The 22,398-nt window shown below is 36.3% G+C and overlaps 1 protein-coding gene across 2 annotated transcripts in view; it reads right to left on the bottom strand.

Moving 5' to 3' along the window:
* Window positions 1–22,398, bottom strand: part of P3H2 (prolyl 3-hydroxylase 2) — a 268,946-nt gene that overhangs the window by 18,082 nt on the left and 228,466 nt on the right. For both annotated transcript variants that reach the window (XM_053710243.1, XM_053710244.1), the window contains exons 8-13: window positions 16,471–16,565; window positions 9,811–9,938; window positions 7,699–7,794; window positions 6,891–7,041; window positions 4,903–5,020; window positions 1,810–1,885 (exon numbers count right to left, since the gene is read on the bottom strand). In XM_053710243.1, the coding sequence (XP_053566218.1) occupies window positions 1,810–1,885; window positions 4,903–5,020; window positions 6,891–7,041; window positions 7,699–7,794; window positions 9,811–9,938; window positions 16,471–16,565 (664 nt within the window). The remainder of the gene's footprint in view (window positions 1–1,809; window positions 1,886–4,902; window positions 5,021–6,890; window positions 7,042–7,698; window positions 7,795–9,810; window positions 9,939–16,470; window positions 16,566–22,398) is intronic.

The following is a 22,398-nucleotide window of genomic DNA, read 5'->3' as shown; positions in this document are numbered from 1 at the left end:
GTTTGTTATTTTTTGTAATGGTAGTTTTAATTTTTTAGTAATGTTAGGTTTTTTTATTTTTAGTAATGTTAGGTTTTATTAGTGTAAGCTTAGCTTTTATTTTTATTTCACAGGTAAGTTTGTATTTATTTTTAAATAGGTAGTTAATAATTGTAACGTTAATTTAGGTCTATTTTTATTATGTTAAAGTTAGGGGGTGTTAGGTTTAGGGGTTAATAGTTTAATTTAGGTTGTTGCAATGTGGGGGCCGGAGGTTTAGGGGTTAATAGGTTAAGTTAGTGTTGGCGATGTTTGGGAATGGCGGTTTAGGGGTTAATAGGTTTATTTAGTGTTTCAGTTAGTGTTGGAGATGTCGGGGAACTGCGGTTTAGGGGTTAATAGGTTTAGTTAGTGTCAGCGATGTCGGGGAACGGCGGTTTAGGGGTTAATAGCTTTATTTAGTGATTTAGTTAGAGTCAGCAATGTTGGGGAACAGCGGTTTAGGGGTTAATAGCTTTATTTAGTGATTTAGTTAGGGTCAGCGATGTCAGGGAACTGCGGTTTAGATTAGAATAATGAAAAATCCCAAATATGAATAATGGATCCGAAAATTCAGAAACTGATTTATTAATTTACGGATTTTTTCGGGATTTTAATTATGGTGCGGATTTGTAAATTCAAATGCATTTGAATCTCCGAATCGGACAAAATTTGTCCGAAAACTAAATTCGCCTGAAACGAAACTCACATGTCTAGTTACCAAGCAACATCAGAGCATTAACAAAATGTGCTAACAAATGAGACAATTGTGTGTATTAAATAAAAAGTGATAAGTGTAAGTTACTGTATAACCAGATAAATCCTAATAATGTAATGTCTTAATACAAACACTGACAGAGTTTTATAAAATCTCCCATATAAACAATGTAGTATCTTTTACTAAATATAATTTATTAAATATAATTTTTAAACACAACTAAAACACTTGGCATCAGAGTTAAATCACTATAATTGTTTGCAAAATCACAAACATGTTTAAAATGTCTATATAATTAACGCTAGGTTAGACCGCGCAGTGATCAATAGAAACAAAACTCGTGGATTTATATTTATATTGTTTTTTTTTGGTTTTTTTTTATGAAACCCTGAAAGCGGCACAAATCAGTTATTTATCAGATAATCACCAACTTATTAGTTAATTCAAAGAATTTCATGTTTTCTAAATGTCCGATACAGAGCAGAAATATAATAATACTTTCTGTAACTGCATATCAGCCTGCAATTTCACTTTTCATACTGTACATTTTTATAAGATTGCTTTTTCTTCCAGTACACAATTTATATACTATTATACACTAAATAAAAAAACAAAAACTTTATTTTCAACATCTTAGGTAAAAAGAATGATCCTTTAGAAATTTTAGGTAAATTGTATAATGTTGTTTCATAGTCACTGAGGTTGGGTAGAAAAACTTTGGCATCTTTACAAATGTCATTAGCCCAAAATAACCCTTAGCTGCCAGAGAGGAGTTATTTTTGTATCTCCATCAACCTTCTATTTTAGTATTGGATTTTTGTTGTTGTTGGTTTTTCCCCCAGTAAATAGTGCTCTGCTCTGCAGTGGCTTTTAAAGTATAACCACCTAATATATTATTTGTTAGCACCCACCAAGACCATGTGCTTATATATAAAAGTGCTTTATTGCTAAAAACATGCAAATGTTATCCTATTTAAGTGGTAGTCGCTGTATAACTTATTACTAATTATAAAACTGTCAGAAAGAATAATAAAAATAATACAAATAAAAATGGCCACTAGGGGGAGACTTACTGTGATTGTTTTAGCATCCATTTCTGTGAACACAAACTCTCCTCCGTCAAAATCCCCATTCAGATAGAGTAGTGCACTGAAAATAAGATAAAAAAAGAAATGTATCAACAACCAAATCAACTTAATAGCAGCTTTGAGCCATATTCACCACACCTGCCCTTTATAATCCCAATACATAACTATGGAGTGAACAGCTGCAGGCAGACTGTGAGACGTAACAATATATTTTTTACTTTATGGCCAGTTTGTCATGCATATAAAAGGTCTAAATGAAACACCATACACTATGGATTTAATCATTTAAAAACAGGCTAATTGGTTTTGAATTGTATTTGCTATTTTTTTCTCTCCACAGAGAATAAAAAAAAATATTGCAGTATTGTACATGCTGAATGACCTGCATCATTATCACTAAAATGGTCATTTTTCTCCTTTCACTTAAGCTTTCTGTTACCTCATGTTTTGTCTAGTATAAATGATAAACCATCTTAGAATTCTGTTAATAAAATAGTCACTTCTCCTTTAGTATCTGCATCTCTGCTTTCCTATCCTATCATTCAGATCGCATTTTGGGGTCTGGCTTTTAACTTTCTAGCTATTAAGAGTTCATAATTTAGTCCAGTGCAGCGTTCTAACTAGGATAAAATCCAGGGGTGTTCAGCCCTTTTACACTGAAATAGTTTCCCCAACTATTTCTCTTATCAAAGCATTTTGAAGGGCCTGCCTGCCACTTCCTCATCACCATCTTTGTCTATGAATCCCTCTAAAATGGCTGGAATAAAATTGTACCACTCATTCTACGTTTTAGTGAGTGGTACAATTTTATTCCAGCCATTTTTCATAGACAAAGATGGTGATGAAGAAGTGACAGGCAGGCCCTGATAATGTCTTTGATGTCTTTGATAAGAGACATAGTTGGAAGTTTGACAGGAATAAGGGGTTATGAATTGGTAATTAAACAAATTTAATTACCTTTAAGAATGTTATCATTGCATGGCAAAAGATTTGTTTCAACCTGGGAATAGATTTTAAATGCTCTTCCCTTCTTCCAATATGTGGGAATCCAGAATTTATACCAGGAATTTAACAAGCAGTTTTTAAATCATGGTCTCAAAAGGGGTTGATATATCTTCATCAATTGTTCTCTCCTACCGGACATTTACTATCCTTTAATAACCTTATTTGCATGTTCCAAATACCCAGGAATGATCTGTTTGCATATTTCCAGATACGTCATTTTATTAATTCTAAAAGTTGGAAAACTGAGCTATTGTGTCGATGGTCCGAGATCAATCTATCTATCAGGAAAATTTCTGTAGGCAAATGTTCTATATTGTTACTATATGATATTTTGCTTTATAAACAGGGTCAGCTATATTTAAATAAAATTCAAGCTTTTTGGGCATTGTATTTTCCAGCAGTAGACTCTACAAATATTAGACACAGTTGTATGTTAATACAAAAGCTTACAATTCCCATTGGTTGGAAAGAATCACATGTCAAACTGATTCATAATGTCTATTTATCTCCCTCTAAATTGGCAAAATTCTTTCCGAATAATGATTTTTACTGTTCTAAATGCCATCTAGATAAAGCAGATAGTCTACATATATTTTGGAAATGTCCAAAAATATCACAATTATGGTAGAAATTAGATTTTTGGTACAAAAAAACTGTTTTCTGATCATTTCAAGATTAATGATAGATATATTTTTTTCTTGTCAGACTCAGCAATCATTAGACCAAATTACTACCATAGCTACTGTACGCTGATATTGATAATGCGATACATGATATTGAAGAAGTGGAAGGATACATCTCCACCTAGGTTTTCTAGTTTTATAAGTACCGCGCTACAACATATTACGTTCGAGATACAGAACATTAATTTATTAAATGATAAGACGCAGGAATTCTTGGACAAATGGCTACCACATATTAAAGCACAAACATTGGTGATACAAAAACAGTTATTATCTCCATTATTCAACACCAAACCATTTATATCAGCAGCTAAAACGGGGCTGTTTCCTCTTTCTTGGATACCCGCTTCGTCAGTAGCACAGTAATTTGAAGACTGTGTTAAAGCGCGTAATGTTATAGAGGGATGGAGTGATTCATTTATGGTTATAATTTTTTTTTTTTTCTGTTTGTTGTGTGTTTATTTTATGTTTTTGGGGGTATAAAAGAAAAACGTGTACGGTTCATAGGCATGATAGTTTTTTTTATAAGTGTCAATAGATATAGGGATATGATAAACATCCCTTATGTTCTGTGAACTGGATTATTAAAAGAATTTAAAAAAAAATGAATTGGTTTCTTAAAAAGCTACACATAACTAAAAAAATCTCTCATGCAAAAAAGGGCAGTAACTGAACTCTCTATCTATCTATCTATCTATCTATCTATCTATCTATCTATCTATCTAAATAGATAGAAAAATAGAAAAAAAATAAGTATACCACTTTACCTTCAACTAGAGATTGGCAGAAGTGAATTAATAACATAATATTATTGGAAAGATAATATAATATTTTTAAATCAGATACAATTTGATCTTAAAGGGATACTAAACCCAAAATGTTTATTTCATGATTCAGATGGAGCATAAGTTTTTAAGCAACTTTTTAATTTACTCCTATTATCAATTTTTCTTTGTTCTCTTGGTATCTTTATTTGAAAAGCAAGAATGTAAGCTTAGCAGCCGGCCCATTTTTGGTTCAGCACCTGGGTAGCATTTGCTGATTGGTGGCTACATTTAGAGACCAATCAGCACTGTGTCCTGCACAAATCCACAGGAGTGAGCACGATGTTATGTATAGGACACACATGAATTAGCATTGTCTTGTTGTGAAAAGCTAATAAAAAAGTATGTAGTGGCTTAGAAACATGCAGAAATGTAGAGGTTAAAATGTTATAAAGTATATTAATATAACAATGTTGGTTGTGCAAAGCTGGGGAATGGGTAGTAAAGGCGTTATATATATTTTTAAACAATAACAATTTTGGTGTAGACTGTCCCTTTAAGGCTATTATTAAAGAAAATCCATATATGTCCCAACCCCCTTGCCCAGTTCAGAGCACTCAGGGTACCTGTAATCTCTGTATGTGTAGGCTGGGGCCTCCTTCCAACATTCATTGGCTTCTGGGTCCAGCAAGCAATTATCAGCATGTATTGGGTGACTCAGATCATTTCTATGATCCTGCTGACCTGCAGAGAGAACTTACAGTATAATAGAAGCAAACAACCACAGAAATGAATCAATTTAGTTTATTTGTTTTAAATGCAGCAAAAGCTAACTCTCCCTTAGTCCTAGGTCTGAGCTCGGCAACTTGAGCTGCCTCTATCACTTCATCTGAATGTCCTTACTGTAAAATAATCACCTCATACGCCAGGCTTGCTATTCTTTCATCTTTAGAGCACTTTTTCTAGTACTACTCAGTAAAATATACATTACCCCTATATTTTTTTAAATAACATCAAGTATATAAACACATCTATCACATTTTATTTTCTATTATCCAACATTTACAGATCTTCACCTATCAAGCCTGTTTTTTCTTAGCATTCAGAAAAGCAGCATAAATCATTTATTTTCTAAATGGGAAAAATTATGTAATTTCAAATATTGGTTTGCTTCCTTGGTTCTAGTATTATTATATACAGATTCTGCAGCACTGTAGACATAGCTAATAAGAAAATAGCGAGAAACATGCGTTGGACACTGAGCTGCAGAGGGCTGGTTACAAGGAAGGGCAGGATTTTAAATTGGTACCAGTCAGACTGTTTTGTAGTTCTGCTGCTTAACGCAGCAAATATAAAATATATGAAGATCGGTCTGTGACTATTAAAGGAACACACAAGTTAAAATTAAACTTTATTTTTTTCAGATAGAGCATGCAATTTTAACAACTTTCCAGTTCACTTTCATTAATAAAATGTGTACAATCTTTTTACATTTAAACTTTTTGAGTCAACAGCTCCTTCTGAGCATGTGCAAGAATTCACAGGATAAACATATATGCATTTGTGATTGGCTGATGGCTGTCACATGGTACGTGTATGTATTTGAGATTGGCTGATGGCTGTCACATGGTACAGGGGGAGTGGAAATATACATAACTTTTAAAATTGTCAGAAAAAAATCTACCAAGTTCAGACTAAGTGCTATTGCATTGTCTTGTTATCTTGCATTAGTTGATTATGCAAATCTACTGTGTTTACTGGTCCTTTAACCCCTGTCTGTACACTTTTAATTTATGGTTTTAATGATCTGTATTGTTAAAGGGATAGTAAAGTTCAAATTAAACTTCATTATTCAGATAGGGCATGTAATTTAAAAAAAAACTTTCTAATTTACTTTTATCATCAAATTTGCTTTGTTCTCTTGGTATTCTTAGTTGAAAGCTAAACCTAGGAGGTTCATATGCTAATTTCTAAACCCTTGAAGGCCGCCTCTTATCTGAATGCATTTGACAGTTTTTCACAGCTAGAGGGTGTTAGTTCATGTGTTTCACATAAATAACATTGTGCTCATGCACGTGGAGTTAAAAAGTATATTTTTATAACTGTGTTGGTTATGCAAAACTGGAGAATGGTAAATAAAAGTATTATCTATCTTTTTAAACAATAACATTTTTGGTGTTTACTATCCCTTTAAATTAATAGCTGATCTAAGAAGAGAACCTGAATATTCATATGGTGTTTTTTAAGTGCCCTTTTACCCAGAGCTGTTGAAGATCTGTTATATGTGAGTTACCTTCTTCATCTTTAAGGAATCTATTCCAGTGAGTTTAATTTGTCAATCCACTGACTTTGTTCTCTAAAATGTGTGATTTCTCTTCTCATTAGACTGAATATGTACCACAAAATAACAGGACTTTATAAGAATTACATAACATTTAATAGTCAATATGTGTACAAGACATTTATGTTTAGAGCTAAATTGAACCTATAAACATGTAGCAAAACTGTTGTATACTCATTAAAAACCAGATATGTCTGTTACACAATGGTGAATGATCACTTAAAGTTACATAACAGAGCCAGGGAGCCCAGTTCTTATAAGAATAAAACTTACCCAGCAGTGCTGTCCGACAGACCAGATGCGTGTATGAGAAAAATAGCGTTGTATTCAGCATGAAATATGACTGTACAATTTTCCGAGCCTTCTCACTTACATCATAAAATAGACGAGCGCTCTTCATGGGCACCCGGCCTTCGTAACCAAACTTCAGTAGGAAAAAAAATGAGTATTAGGAATGGACAAGCATTTGTTTTGTGGTGGATAACTGATATTTTGTGCATCAAATGGGAACTGTGACATTATCGGCATAAACAAAAAGACAGTTGTAAGCATTACAGTATTTACAGGTTGTGCTGACAATGTTAGCCAAACGGCAAGTCAGTAAGAAGCTACAAGGCTATTCTGTAATGGAAAACAGTAATTGCTTAGAACTAACTACACAGAACAGAAAGCTTCTGTCGTGCAGCACCTACCCTCTGGAACACTTTCCCTCGTGCTGTCAGGCTTTGCCCTAATCTTTCTTCCTTTAAATGTTCCCTGAAGACTTTTCTGTTCAGAGAAGCCTACCACCCAACTCAATAATAAATTAATTTCACTTACCTAACATTGCCCTCATCTAACTCTGTATTAACATCCTGCTCAATCTTGCAGTCCTCACCTCCTGTTTCTCAACCTCCTACCCTTCTAGATTGTAAGTTCCCACGGGAATAGGGCCCTCAATCCCTCCAGTATGTGTTTGTAAATTTTGTCCTGTATTTTACAAGTCTTGTATTGTTTTACTTAAATGAATTGTATCCATGGACAGCGCTGCGGAATATGTTGGCGCTTAATAAATAAAGTATAATAATAATAAGATACATACCGTTAATGCCTTTAGTACTGTAGCCCCTTCAAATTTTTCATTTGGGGTGTGTGGTGAAGTTTTTCCTCTGTATCCATCTCCAGCGATAGTTATAGTCTAATGAAAATAGATAGTGTTTAGTTTTACAGCCAGTCTTTTAACATGATATGGAACACAACATTTTTTAAATAAGTTTTTTCCTTGTCTGGAGTGTTAATATTTTAGAGCTCTACTTTAGAAATGGCTTTAACTAACTCCAAACAAGAAGAGTAGCAGGAACGTGAAGTTCTCTCATCAACAAAATGTAGAAAGTATTTAATGATATGTAATTCTGCCAGAAGTTTCACGAGTCCAGGGATCACCTATGATTCTGACATCAGTGGCTCTAGAGATCTCATTGTGTGAGAGCCACTATAGACTCCCTGTCCAACTGAAAGCTCTAAATGACCTCTTAGTCAGAAAAGGCATCAAATACAATTGTTGGAAGAAACTATTGAATCTTCTTCCTCCTCTATCAGGAATAACCTGCTGATCTTCTGCCTATGTTAGCTGCCTTCTTCTGCATCTCTGAAGAACATGACAAATGAAAGGAGCAAAGGAGTCTCAATGGCTGACTGATCGTCTATCAGAAATGTAGGTAATGTTCTGCTTCTTGTGCTACTTGTATACTGCTCAAATATATACCTTAGGCTCCTGTCATTGACCCACTATTTCTTTCTTTTGTGCTCACCACCAAAGAACAAGAGGATGTTAATCCTCAAATTTTAAGCAGAAATCCACACAATGAATTGATTGAATTTTTTTAAAATATTCAAAACCAGAGAAATTACTGGTGTACCAGGGTATGTCCGCATAAAAAGTGATTAGACGCAGATTTGACTAGAGATAGTGCACGAACAGCCAATTGACGGCTTAATACATGGGGCATTATATATTAAAGCCAGAATTGGGGGATTTCCCCCAATATTGTAAGTTTAACTGCAATCAATAAGTGTATTTTATGCCATACCAAAACAAAATACAGTTTTAAGAATTTTGAGCATGTTTTTCTAATAGTTTTATCATATTCAGTGCACATTATGACTGAACGTCTGAGCTTAGTAGAAAATTAAATAGGAGTTGAAGAAGATTTACTTAATTTTCTAACAGCAATATGTACTTGTAATAAAGTATTTAATAATACAATAGGTGTGTGTTACATATATAACACACACCTATTGCATTATTGATATTTTATCACAATATGTTGATTACATTACCTTATAATTTACCAGGCCTAGCTATCATACCTCAGAGTCCTATTTATATGACTTTAATATAGTAAGGTAATTGATCTATAACTACTCCATCCTAGGTTTTTAATCTTAGTAACCCTTTTTATAATAAACTTAATAAAAGTTATGTTTTAACCTTGGCAATTTAAATTTCGCCGTAGTCAGGACTGTGAGTGCTATTGTCACATTCTATAGTGGAAATCTTCCTTGTATTTCCACGAATTCCATTGAAAAAATTCAAATGGAAGGCTGTATTGCAGCCCTCAGACCTTAGGCCAGACCGCTAGGGCCTAGATGCATCTGTTCTGCCAAATTATTTTTGAACTACACAAGCTCTGTATTCCTTATGTTCTGATGCAATAGAGCTTTTTAGTATTAAGCACATGTTTTCCTGTAACTATGAATCTAATCCCAACAAACAAATTAAACACATAGTTAAAGATCACTTGAGTAATAGTGCATTGGCAGTATTGAGAAAGACATGGCCATTGAGAAAGACATGGCCATTGAGTCAATCAAAAGCTTGTGTGTGTGTTAAACACATAGTTACAGGCAGGTCTGTGAGCAATAATAAATTGTATTATTGCACACCCCTTCATCTTTTTATTTGTCACACTAAATATTTTTGTTTATTTTTTAAAATCTATATCTGACAATTTTGTAATTAACTAAGGGCACACTGCATCATCATTTGACAATATCTATTAGCAACAATTTAGGATGTTAAACACTTGGGAATATCTGCAGAATTCAAGGTTAAAATGTGTCTGCTCTGCTGCGGTCATCCTGAAATAAAAGAAATCTACTAACATAAAAATATTATAAAATAATTCCAGTGAAAGAAAATATCCAAACTTACATTAGCAACTCCCTGCAGCTCCTGACATTCTTCCTCTGATATAACGTTATCCAGCTGGACTCTCTGCGTCCCGTTGAGATAATCAGAATTATATACAAGTTTCACTTCATCATACAGCAGAGGGCCCCCTGCGAGGAACCATTTTGAGAAAACAAAAAAGCATTTATAGAGTGTACATTATACACAACTAGAACAAATGCACAACAAGAGTTTAATAATGCAGACATGAAAAGCATTTTAAATAGGGAACATAGTTATAGAAACCACTGAGCTGGAAAGGAAGTAGGAAAATGATTGCTCTTTAATGTGAGACAAAACAGACCCAGAAAGAAAGAGAACAGAACTGGCTCAGAAGGGTCAGTAGAGTCACAATTGTAACATGTTTCTGGTACACAAATACCATTTAGCACTGACCTAGAGGAGAATAAGATGATTTTGTGTTTATATAAAATGTTCTTACAGACTTAATAAGTTCCCCTTAGAAAGAGAACAGAACTGGCTCAGAAGGGTCAGTAGAGTCACAATTGTAACATGTTTCTGGTACACAAATACCATTTAGCACTGACCTAGAGGAGAATAAGATGATTTTGTGTTTATATAAAATGTTCTTACAGACTTAATAAGTTCCCCTTAGAAAGAGAACAGAACTGGCTCAGAAGGGTCAGTAGAGTCACAATTGTAACATGTTTCTGGTACACAAATAACATTTAGCACTGACCTAGAGGAGAATAAGATGATTTTGTGTTTATATAAAATGTTCTTACAGACTTAATAAGTTCCCCTTAGAAAGAGAACAGAACTGGCTCAGAAGGGTCAGTAGAGTCACAATTGTAACATGTTTCTGGTACACAAATAACATTTAGCACTGACCTAGAGGAGAATAAGTTGATGTTGTGTTTATATAAAATGTTCTTACAGACTTAATAAGTTCCCCTTCAGCTAGTTATAGTGTTTATTCTGCTAATACCTCTCTGCATGCATTCAAACCACAGCAAGTATTTTTTTTTATATTAAAGGAAAACTAGTCAAAATTAAACTCATTATTCAGAGAGAGCATGCAATTTTAAACAACTTTTCAATTTACTTCCATTAAAAAAAGTGCACAGTCTTTTTATATTTGAACTTTTTGAGTCACCAGCTCCTACTAAGCATGTGCAAGAATTCACAGAATAAGCGTGTATGCATTTGTGATTGGCTGATGGCTGTCACATGGTACATGTATGCATTTGTGATTGGCTGATGGCTGTCACATGGAACAGGGGGAGTGGAAATAGAAATAGCTTTTAAAATTGTCAGAAAAAAAATCTACTATTTATTTGTAGTTCAGACTAAGTGCTATTGCATTGTCTTGTTATCTTGCATTTTTTGATTATGCAAATCTACTGTGTTGACTGGTCCTTTTAATGTTATCTTACCGGCCTTTGTACAATTCTTGTGATTGTAAAGACTATGATTGTTGACAATACGGCTATGATTGTTGTAAAAAAACGTTAAAGGGACATTCTAGTGTAAAACTAGAGTAGCAGTAACAGGTATACCTGCATATTCTGCAATCATTGGCCATAAATTCTTATCTGGAGCAGAATGAGAGGTGATCCAGGGGTGCAACTTAGTCTAAATATTTTAAAGGGGTAAAGCATTTAGTAAAAGAGTTAAATTTGTTTACATTTTTTGAATATCAGTATTTATTTTTTATTTAAAAAGTTGTGCTCAGTGTTAACTATAAAACCCCTTGTGAATGTTTTTCATTATCTTTTAAAGCACTGCTCGGTGATCATCTTTAAGGGATTCAGTACAATATGAGAGACTTCAGTCAGAGGACAATATGATATTTGCTATAAGATAGAGAATAACTGTCATACCAAAAAAATATGTAAAAGTTAAATAATATTTCTGCAGAATTGGTTAACTAAGAAACTAAAAAATTGAATGAAAGCTGTAAAATCTGACAGAAGAAAACACATTTTTCAAGGGCTAATACATGTTTTAGTATATCTGTTAAATAACAGCTTCATGCCTAATGCAAAAGCTCTATCAAACCTATTCAATAACGAGAGGAGCTTGCTGCGCAATGATAGATTTTTTAGTAACCAGCTACCTGAAATATTGTTTAAAAATTATCATTACAACTTTACTGTTGGTTGAAATCAATTGTAATGTGATGTGTAGTGAATGCCGTTTTTAGATATGTGTACAAGTTGTTTGAACCACTTTTGAACACTAGAGGGAGACAAAGCTCAATTCATATGCCTGATTTTACTACAAGCGACTTCAGTAATGCTACAAGAATCAAACTCAGATGCATTTAGCTTTTGTTTCTGTTTTGAGGCCCATTTCACATTGTTTTCACATTTGAATAAAAACATTATCAGTGTGACAATTTTTTTGAAGGATGTCTAATCTTTATTATTTTATTATTTTAAGGCATCTCAAAAAATGAAGCGTTGTATATTAAATTCCACCGTCTCCTCGCTAACAACACATTGCAAAATATGATCAACACTTCAATATGTTAACAGAATGACAATATGAATGGTAAAAGTTGAAATTCAAACTAGAATTGGTAATAGATTAAATGGGCAGGAGAGCTTGCAATCTTTTTAGAACCAGTTCATATTTATGAGCAGGGTGATGATTCTGTATGCTTGAAGTATTTGTAGATGTTAAGTAGAAGAGACATTATACTGTTTGTCTGAAGTGTTTCCATGAGATGGGGAATTAAATGACAAGAATAATCGCTTGTCAAATATACGTTCAACAGTCTCACAGTTTCAGTTGTCAGCGAGCTCACAATTGATTGTGATTAAGATGAGACATTTGTGAGTGGAATAGAAAAAGATAAGTGGTTATAATGAGTTATAAGTGCAAAGATAGGAGGAAGAACAGATGAATGATGTGCAGTCTTGAGGGAGTGGAGGAGAGTAATGTGTGACTTAATTAGAAGCCAAGTGATTTCATGGGGAAAGGGGACTAGACACTAGAAAGGAATGAATTTGACAGTGGAGATCAGTATAGAACAGAAGTAAAGAAGGTGTCACGTGAGGAGATCAAATAGAGAGATGTGAGAGAGGATGAGAGACTGTGTGAAAGGCGTTTAATTCCCAAGAAAGGTGCTGCGGGTATTTTGTAAATTAGCTGAGAGTAAAACAACATAGCTGACATTAACCCCTCTAAGTAAAAGGGTTTTGGATTGAATCATATGTAAGGGTTAATAATTCCTCAAGTTCTGTCTTAAACATTATGGGCTAGATTACCAATGGAGTGTAAACAACAGCGCAGGGTGTCCAGAGTGTTAGAGCATCAGAACACATCCAACACGTATTCAGCGCCCCCTATAATTTGAAAGGATAGCACAGGGTGCGCTATTATCACTCATATTACAAGTGGTGAGATAAGTGTAGCTCTAGAATGGAATATAAAATAGAGCTGGAAAATGTTGCACTTTTGGTGATCTAAAGTAAAGTGTCATTGGTTGACTGTGCATAAGAAAGCACATGTATAATATAGTAAAATAAAATATGTCACTCATATTTATTCATATTGAATATATAATCAAGATGTATTACTGAAATAAATGTTTTAACAGAGATTTAAAGGGATGCTCTTTGATCAGGTGCTGGACTGGGAAGGGCCCAAAAATGTATATGCGTGTAGATATCTGAAAATATACACTCACTGGCCACTTTATTAGATACACCTTGCTAGTACCGGGTTGGACCCCCTTTTGCCTTCAGAACTGCCTTAATTCTTTGTGGCATAGATTCAACAAGGTGTTGGAAACATTCCTCAGAGATTTTGGTCCATATTGACATGATAGCATCACGCAGTTGCTGCAGATTTGTCGGCTGCACATCAATGATGTAAATCTCCCATTCCACCACATCCCAAAGGTGCTCTATTGGATTAAGATCTGGTGACTGTGGAGGTCAATGGAGTACAGTGAACTCATTGTCATATTCAAGAAACCAGTTTGAGATAATTTGAGCTTTATTGCATGGTGCATTATCCTGCTGGAAGTAGCCATCAGAAGATGGGAACATTGTAGTCATAAAGGGATGGACATGGTCAGCAACAATACTCAGGTAGGCCATGGCTTTTAAAAAATGCTCAATTGGTACTAAGGGGCTCAAAGTATGCCAAGAAAATATCCCCCACACCATTACACCACCACTACCAGCCTGAACCGTTGATACAAGGCAGGATGGATCCCTGTTTTCATGTTGTTTGTGCCAAATTCTGACCTTACCATCTGAATGTCGCAGCTGAAATCGAGACTCATCAGAACAGGCAAAATTTTTCCAATCTTCTATTGTCCAATTTTGGTAAGCCTGTGTGTGTAGCCTCAGTTTCCTGTTCCTACCTGACAGGAGTGGCACCCGGTGTGGTCTTTTGCTGCTTTAGCCCATCTGTTTCAAGGTTCAATGTATTGTGCGTTCAGAGATGGTATTCTGTATACTTTTGTTGTAACGAGTGGTTATTTGAGTTACTGTTGCCTTTCTATCATCTCGAACCAGTCTGCCCATTCTCCTCTGACATCAACAAGGAATTTTCGTCCACACAACTGATGCTCACTGGATATTTTCTCTTTTTCGGACCATTCTTTGTAAACCCTACAGATGGTTGTGCGTGAAAATCCCAGTAGATCAGCAGTTTTTTTAAATATTCAGACCAGCGCACCTGGCAACAACAACCATGCCACGACTTAAATCCCCTTTCCTCCCCATTCTGATGTTCGGTTTGAACTTCAGCAAGTCGTCTTCACCACGTCTAGATGCATACATGCATTGAGTTGCTGCCATGTGATTGGCTGATTAGCAATTTGTGTTACCAAGCAATTGAACAGGTGCAGGGCCGGCCTGGGAATAAAAAGCAGCCCTGGAAAATTTGGAGACCAGCCCTATTTTCTGTTGACTCAGTATAATGTGCAAGCCCCATTTTTCTGAAAGGGGTTTACTGGGATACTCCTTCCCCAATATTTTGTTTCAGAATTATATTAGTTTGTATGGAAAAAAGTTGCCAGATTGTTGTTATATGCACTCTAAAGCCCAGTTGCATCCATTAATAACCTCTTTAAATTGTAGATTTCCAGTCCCAGCTGCTGCAGCCCACCGGGAAATCTCCTGGTATCCTGGTAGGCCAATTCGGCCTTGAACAGGTGTACCTAATAAAGTGGCCGGTGAGTGTATGTATATATGTATAAATACATGTGTATGTATGTGTGCAGTGTTTTAAACTTATATTCAATAGAAAATCATAGCTTAAGAGTAAGTGAAGAATTCCACTACTTAACCTTCGGCTTAGCGAAACTTTGGCATATTGATCAGCTTTTTCTGTGCACTCCCACAGAAGTCTACCAATGTTAGCGCACCGTAGGCTATTGTTTGAGCACTAATATATTACTTTCAGCTTTTAATATGAGCTCAAAATTAAAAGCACAATTGATTTAACTTGAACAATGGTAGTGCTAATTAGACTTTTGCAGCAGCAAACAAATTGTTCTTCCAAATGTTTCGGAACGTATATTTGGAAAAATTAGTTTTCCGAAAATTCATCTGTAGCACTATTTGGTATTCATTTTGTTTTAAACTAAACAAAATACTGAATATTTGTAAAACATTTATATTCTTTTTCTTTAACTGAATGTAAATGTTCCTTTGCTACAGATGAAAAAGTTCACCTGTAGCGTTATACTTTATACGTGCTACAGAGTCGCACTAAACCCAACCCTTCTTCACAGAGCCACCAGGCTGCGCTAATTAGAGGCTTAAAGCAGCGGACACCAGAGCCTGCGCAAAAGGATTAGCAATGTGCAGAAGTGTCAGGATTAGCGCGGCTCTTCAGCGTGCTAGAGGGATGTCTTAACCCCTAAAAATAATTTAAAGGAAACAAATGAATACTGATGAATTTCATCAGTATTTCTTCTTTTTCTCTAAATTTAGTAGGTGCATTTATTTGGATATTCAGTTCATGAATGAATGCACAAGCCTAGTGCTCCACTTGTAGTCTAGTCCTATATATTGAAGATGATGTATGGTTATCCGGGATGCATTTAAACACTGTTACCTGGGATAAATTTAAAGTACAATGGATGCTATAGAAAAAAAATGTATGTGATTAGCAGAGAGAAGATATTTAAACCTAAAACAATGTGATGAGTTCTATCACAAGGATGTCATAAATGTAAAAAGAGAACTGTGATCCTATGTGTAGCATGTACGACACATGCAACTACTGACAAAATCTCACATTCAATTATAAAACACCTGTCTATTACCTGAGGCCAAATTTGTCATATGCAATATAACACATTTTAAAGGTATATAAAGTCATTTCAAATACTGAGATATTATTTATATTGCTAAATACTTGTTTTTACAAATGTACTTCTACTAAAAATGACAATATTAATGTGCAGTGACACTGCTGCTAAGGGCACACTCATTTGTCCTTGAGTATTGGTGATATCATGTGATATGTCACCCGGAAGGAATTTGCTGTTGCACATAATCTGCGACTGTGTCCTACGGCAGATACATGCACATTAAAAATAAATGTAGCAGTGATCATTTTTAATAGAACAATTTTTGCAAAAATATGTATATTGCAAAAAATAGTTTCTAATTGCATCTCAAATGACCTGCAATATTACCAAATACTCACCCTCCCTTAGATCTCGGTCCACTTTCTGGACAGCTTTCTTTCCTGTCAACATTCCGGTGACATCAGTCAGCTCAGTCTGTGCACCTGACGGCAGCCTGCACTCAAAGAAAACATGTTCAATTATACACTGCAAGCTCCCTAGAACACAAGAAAATGACATATCTGTAAGCAATGCTATACTTATCTATAGATACAGGCACACAAAACCATTGACTCTAACACTCAGGGATGACTTAGTCATTACGTGCTAATGAAGCTATTACAGGGACCAATTTCCTAAAGCTTTTTTGTGCTTAATTTAGTTTTTAGAGTGATCTGCTACAGATCTAAAATAAAAGAAATGAAGCAACTAATGGGTATTGAGATAATGTCACCAGAACCAAATGCATTTATGCCAAATTAAATTTCTGCCCTACTACATCATTCTTGGTCAACTGTAAGTGCTAGTATTGGGTAGTAGAATTGTCTAGGAGCAACAACAACCCAGGCACACAGCAGTAGACCCCACAAACTTACAGTAAGGGGCCATCAAGCTCTGAAGGATGCAGAATGTACACATTTCCTATTATATGTAATATAATTTACTACAGAGTTCAAAACTGCCTCTGAAAGCATTATCAGTACAAGAACTGTGTATCAGGAGCTTCTTGAAATCGGTTTCCATGGCTGAGCAGCTGTACACAAGCCTCACGTGGTGTAAAGCCTCACGTGGTGTAAAGCCTCACGTGGTGTAAAGCCTCACGTGGTGTAAAGCCTCACGTGGTGTAAAGCATCACATAGTGTAAAGCCCCACGTGGTGTAAAGCCTCACGTGGTGTAAAGCCTCACGTGGTGTAAAGCCTCACGTAGTGTAAAGCCTCACGTAGTGTAAAGCCTCACGTGGTGTAAAGCCTCACATGGTATAAAGCCTCACGTGGTGTAAAGCCTCACGTAGTGTAAAGCCTCACGTAGTGTAAAGCCTCACGTGGTATAAAGCCTCACATAGTGTAAAGCCTCACGTGGTGTAAAGCCTCACGTGGTGTAAAGCATCACGTGGTGTAAAGCCTCACGTGGTGTAAAGCCTCACGTGGTGTAAAGCCTCACGTGGTGTAAAGCCTCATGTGGTATAAAGCCTCATGTGGTGTAAAGCCTCACGTAGTGTAAAGCCTCACGTAGTGTAAAGCCTCACGTGGTATAAAGCCTCACGTGGTATAAAGCCTCACGTGGTATAAAGCCTCACGTAGTGTAAAGCCTCACGTAGTGTAAAGCCTCATGTGGTGTAAAGCCTCACGTGGTATAAAGCCTCACGTGGTATAAAGCCTCACGTAGTGTAAAGCCTCACGTAGTGTAAAGCCTCACGTGGTGTAAAGCCTCACGTGGTGTAAAGCCTCACGTAGTGTAAAGCCTCACGTGGTATAAAGTCTCACGTGGTGTAAAGCCTCACGTGGTGTAAAGCCTCACGTAGTGTAAAGCACACTGCACTAGACTCTGGAGCAGTGGAAATGTTTGGAATGATGAGTCGTGCTTTAGGAGAACTCTACCAACAGAAAAGCATAGTGCCTACAGTAAAGTTTGGTGGAGGAGGGATAATGGTCTGCCCTGTTTTTCAGGGTTTGGGATAGGTCCCTTTAGTTCCAGTAAAGGGTTGTCGTAATACTGCAGTATACAAAGAGATTTAACACAACTTGTGACAATGGTTTGGGGAAGGCTCTTTAATGTTCTAACCTAACTATGCCTCTGCGCACAAAGCAAGCTCCATGGTTTGCAGGAACTTTAGTGGCCTCACCACAACCTCATTGAACACCTTTGTGAAGAATTTGGGTTTCATGTCCCTTTAAAGCAATGGTCTCAAAATACTGGCTATGGGGCTATATGTGACCCTAAAGATAGTTTCATCTGGTCCTCCCCTTGTTTATTAGGTAAATCTTTAATTTTGTCCGGTCATTTTATTAAGGGTTCTAAGAAGTATAACTAGTTGATGTTCTCACTAGATAAGTATAAAGACTAGCATTGTCCAGTGTAGACTCCCACCATGCACTGCTTGGATAAATGCTCTATTTACGCTGTTATACAGTTTTAGAATAATCAAATCACTTGGCATTCACAAGATAACTATAGACAAGTGTGTATATCTTTCTTTCATGTAATTAACAAGAGTCCATGAGCTAGTGACGTATGGGATATACATTCCTACCAGGAGGGGCAAAGTTTCCCAAACCTTAAAATGCCTATAAATACACCCCTCACCACACCCACAAATCAGTTTTACAAACTTTGCCTCCAAGGGAGGTGGTGAAGTAAGTTTGTGCTAGATTCTACGTTGATATGCGCTCCGCAGCAAGTTGGAGCCCGGTTTTCCTCTCAGCGTGCAGTGAATGTCAGAGGGATGTGAGGAGAGTATTGCCTATTGAATGCAGTGATCTCCTTCTACGGGGTCTATTTCATAAGGTTCTCTGTTATCGGTCGTAGAGATTCATCTCTTACCTCCCTTTTCAGATCGACGATATACTCTTATATTTACCATTTCCTCTACTGATTCTCGTTTCAGTACTGGTTTGGCTTTCTACAAACATGTAGATGAGTGTCCTGGGGTAAGTAAGTCTTATTTTCTGTGACACTCTAAGCTATGGTTGGGCACTTTATTTATAAAGTTCTAAATATATGTATTCAAACATTTATTTGCCTTGACTCAGAATGTTCAACTTTCCTTATTTCCAGACAGTCAGTTTCATATTTGGGATTATGCTTTAATTATCATATTTTTTCTTACCTCAATTTGACTTTTTCCCTGTGGGCTGTTAGGCTCGCGGGGGCTGAAAATACTTCATTTTATTGCGTCATTTTTGGCGCGGACTTTTTTGGCGCAAAAATTCATTTCCGTTTCCGGCGTCATACGTGTCGCCGGAAGTTGCGTCATTTTTTGACGTTATTTTGCGCCAAAAATGTCGGCGTTCCGGATGTTACGTCATTTTTGGCGCAAAAAGCATTTAGGCGCCAAATAATGTGGGCGTCTTTTTTGGCGCCAAAAAATATGGGCGTCGCTTTTGTCTCCACATTATTTCAGTCTCATTTTTCATTTGCTTCTGGTTGCTAGAAGCTTGATGTTTGGCATTTTTTTCCCATTCCTGAAACTGTCTTATAAGGAATTTGATCTATTTTGCTTTATATGTTGTTTTTTCTCTTACATATTGCAAGATGTCTCACGTTGCATCTGAGCCAGAAGATACTACAGGAAAACCTCTGCCTGCTGGATCTACCAAAGCTAAGTGTATCTGCTGTAAACTTTTGGTAGCTATTCCTCCAGCTGTTGTTTGTATTAAATGTCATGACAAACTTGTTAATGCAGATAATATTTCCTTTAGTGATGTACCATTGCCTGTTGCAGTTCCCTCAACATCTAAGGTGCAGAATGTTCCTGATAACATAAGAGATTTTGTTTCTGAATCCATAAAGAAGGCTTTGTCTGTTATTTCTCCTTCTAGTAAACGTAAAAAGTCTTTTAAATCTTCTCTTTCTACAGATGAATTTTTAAATGAACACCATCATTCTGATTCTTTGGACTCTTCTGGTTCAGAGGATTCTGTCTCAGAGATTGATGCTGATAAATCTTCATATTTATTTAAGATGGAATTTATTCGCTCTTTACTTAAAGAAGTACTAATTGCTTTAGAAATAGAGGATTCTAGTCCTCTTGATACTAATTCTATACGTTTAGATAAGGTTTTTAAAGCTCCTGCGGTTATTCCAGAAGTCTTTCCTGTTCCTAATGCTATTTCTGCAGTAATTGCTAAGGAATGGGATAGATTGGGTAATTCATTTACTCCTTCTAAACGTTTTAAGCAATTATATCCTGTTCCGCCTGACAGGTTAGAATTTTGGGACAAAATCCCTAAAGTTGATGGGGCTATTTCTACCCTTGCTAAACGTACTACCATTCCTACATCAGATGGTACCTCGTTTAAGGATCCTTTAGATAGAAAAATTGAATCTTTTCTAAGAAAAGCTTATCTATGTTCAGGTAATCTTCTTAGACCTGCTATATCATTGGCTGATGTTGCTGCAGCTTCAACTTTTTGGTTGGAAACTCTAGCGCAACAAGTAACAAATCGTGATTCTCATGATATTATTATTCTTCTCCAGCATGCTAATAATTTCATCTGTGATGCCATTTTTGATATTATTAGAGTTGATGTTAGATTTATGTCTCTGGCTATCTTAGCCAGAAGAGCTTTATGGCTTAAGACTTGGAATGCTGATATGGCTTCTAAATCAACTCTACTTTCCATTTCTTTCCAGGGAAACAAATTATTTGGTTCTCAGTTGGATTCTATTATTTCAACTGTTACTGGTGGGAAAGGAACTTTTTTACCACAGGATAAAAAGTCTAAAGGTAAAAACAGGGCTAACAATCGTTTTCGATCCTTTCGTTTCAACAAAGAACAAAAGCCTGATCCTTCGTCCTCAGGAGCAGTTTCAGTTTGGAAACCATCTCCAGTCTGGAATAAATCCAAGCCTGCTAGAAAGGCAAAGCCTGCTTCTAAGTTCACATGAAGGTACGGCCCTCATTCCAGTTCCGCTGGTAGGGGGCAGGTTACGTTTTTTCAAAGAAATTTGGATCAATTCTGTTCACAATCTTTGGATTCAGAACATTGTTTCAGAAGGGTACAGAATTGGTTTCAAGATGAGACCTCCTGCAAAGAGATTTTTTCTTTCCCATGTCCCAGTAAATCCAGTGAAAGCTCAAGCATTTCTGAATTGTGTTTCAGATCTAGAGTTGGCTGGAGTAATTATGCCAGTTCCAGTTCCGGAACAGGGGATGGGGTTTTATTCAAATCTCTTCATTGTACCAAAGAAGGAGAATTCCTTCAGACCAGTTCTGGATCTAAAATTATTGAATCGCTATGTAAGGATACCAACGTTCAAGATGGTAACTGTAAGGACTATATTGCCTTTTGTTCAGCAAGGGAATTATATGTCCACTATAGATTTACAGGATGCATATCTGCATATTCCGATTCATCCAGATCATTATCAGTTCCTGAGATTCTCTTTTCTAGACAAGCATTACCAATTTGTGGCTCTACCGTTTGGCCTTGCTACAGCTCCAAGAATTTTCACAAAGATTCTCGGTGCCCTTCTGTCTGTAATCAGAGAACAGGGTATTGTGGTATTTCCTTATTTGGACGATATCTTGGTACTTGCTCCGTCTTTACATTTAGCAGAGTCTCATACGAATCGACTTGTGTTGTTTCTTCAAGATCATGGTTGGAGGATCAATTTACTAAAAAGTTCTTTGATTCCTCAAACAAGGGTAACCTTTCTGGGTTTCCAGATAGATTCAGTGTCCATGACTCTGTCTTTAACAGACAAGAGACGTCTAAAATTGATTACAGCTTGTCGAAACCTTCAGTCACAATCATTCCCTTCGGTAGCCTTATGCATGGAAATTCTAGGTCTTATGACTGCTGCATCGGACGCGATCCCCTTTGCTCGTTTTCACATGCGACCTCTTCAGCTCTGTATGCTGAACCAATGGTGCAGGGATTACACGAAGATATCTCAATTAATATCTTTAAAACCGATTGTTCGACACTCTCTAACGTGGTGGACAGATCACCATCGTTTAATTCAGGGGGCTTCTTTTGTTCTTCCGACCTGGACTGTAATTTCAACAGATGCAAGTCTCACAGGTTGGGGAGCTGTGTGGGGATCTCTGACGGCACAAGGAGTTTGGGAATCTCAGGAGGTGAGATTACCGATCAATATTTTGGAACTCCGTGCAATTTTCAGAGCTCTTCAGTTTTGGCCTCTTCTGAAGAGAGAATCGTTCATTTGTTTTCAGACAGACAATGTCACAACTGTGGCATACATCAATCATCAAGGAGGGACTCACAGTCCTCTGGCTATGAAAGAAGTATCTCGAATTTTGGTTTGGGCGGAATCCAGCTCC

The sequence above is a fragment of the Bombina bombina genome, chromosome 4, assembly GCF_027579735.1.
Source record: "Bombina bombina isolate aBomBom1 chromosome 4, aBomBom1.pri, whole genome shotgun sequence".
Lineage (NCBI taxonomy): Eukaryota > Metazoa > Chordata > Amphibia > Anura > Bombinatoridae > Bombina > Bombina bombina.
Note: the sequence above shows the minus strand (reverse complement) of the source record. Positions and strands in the feature narration are given on the sequence as shown.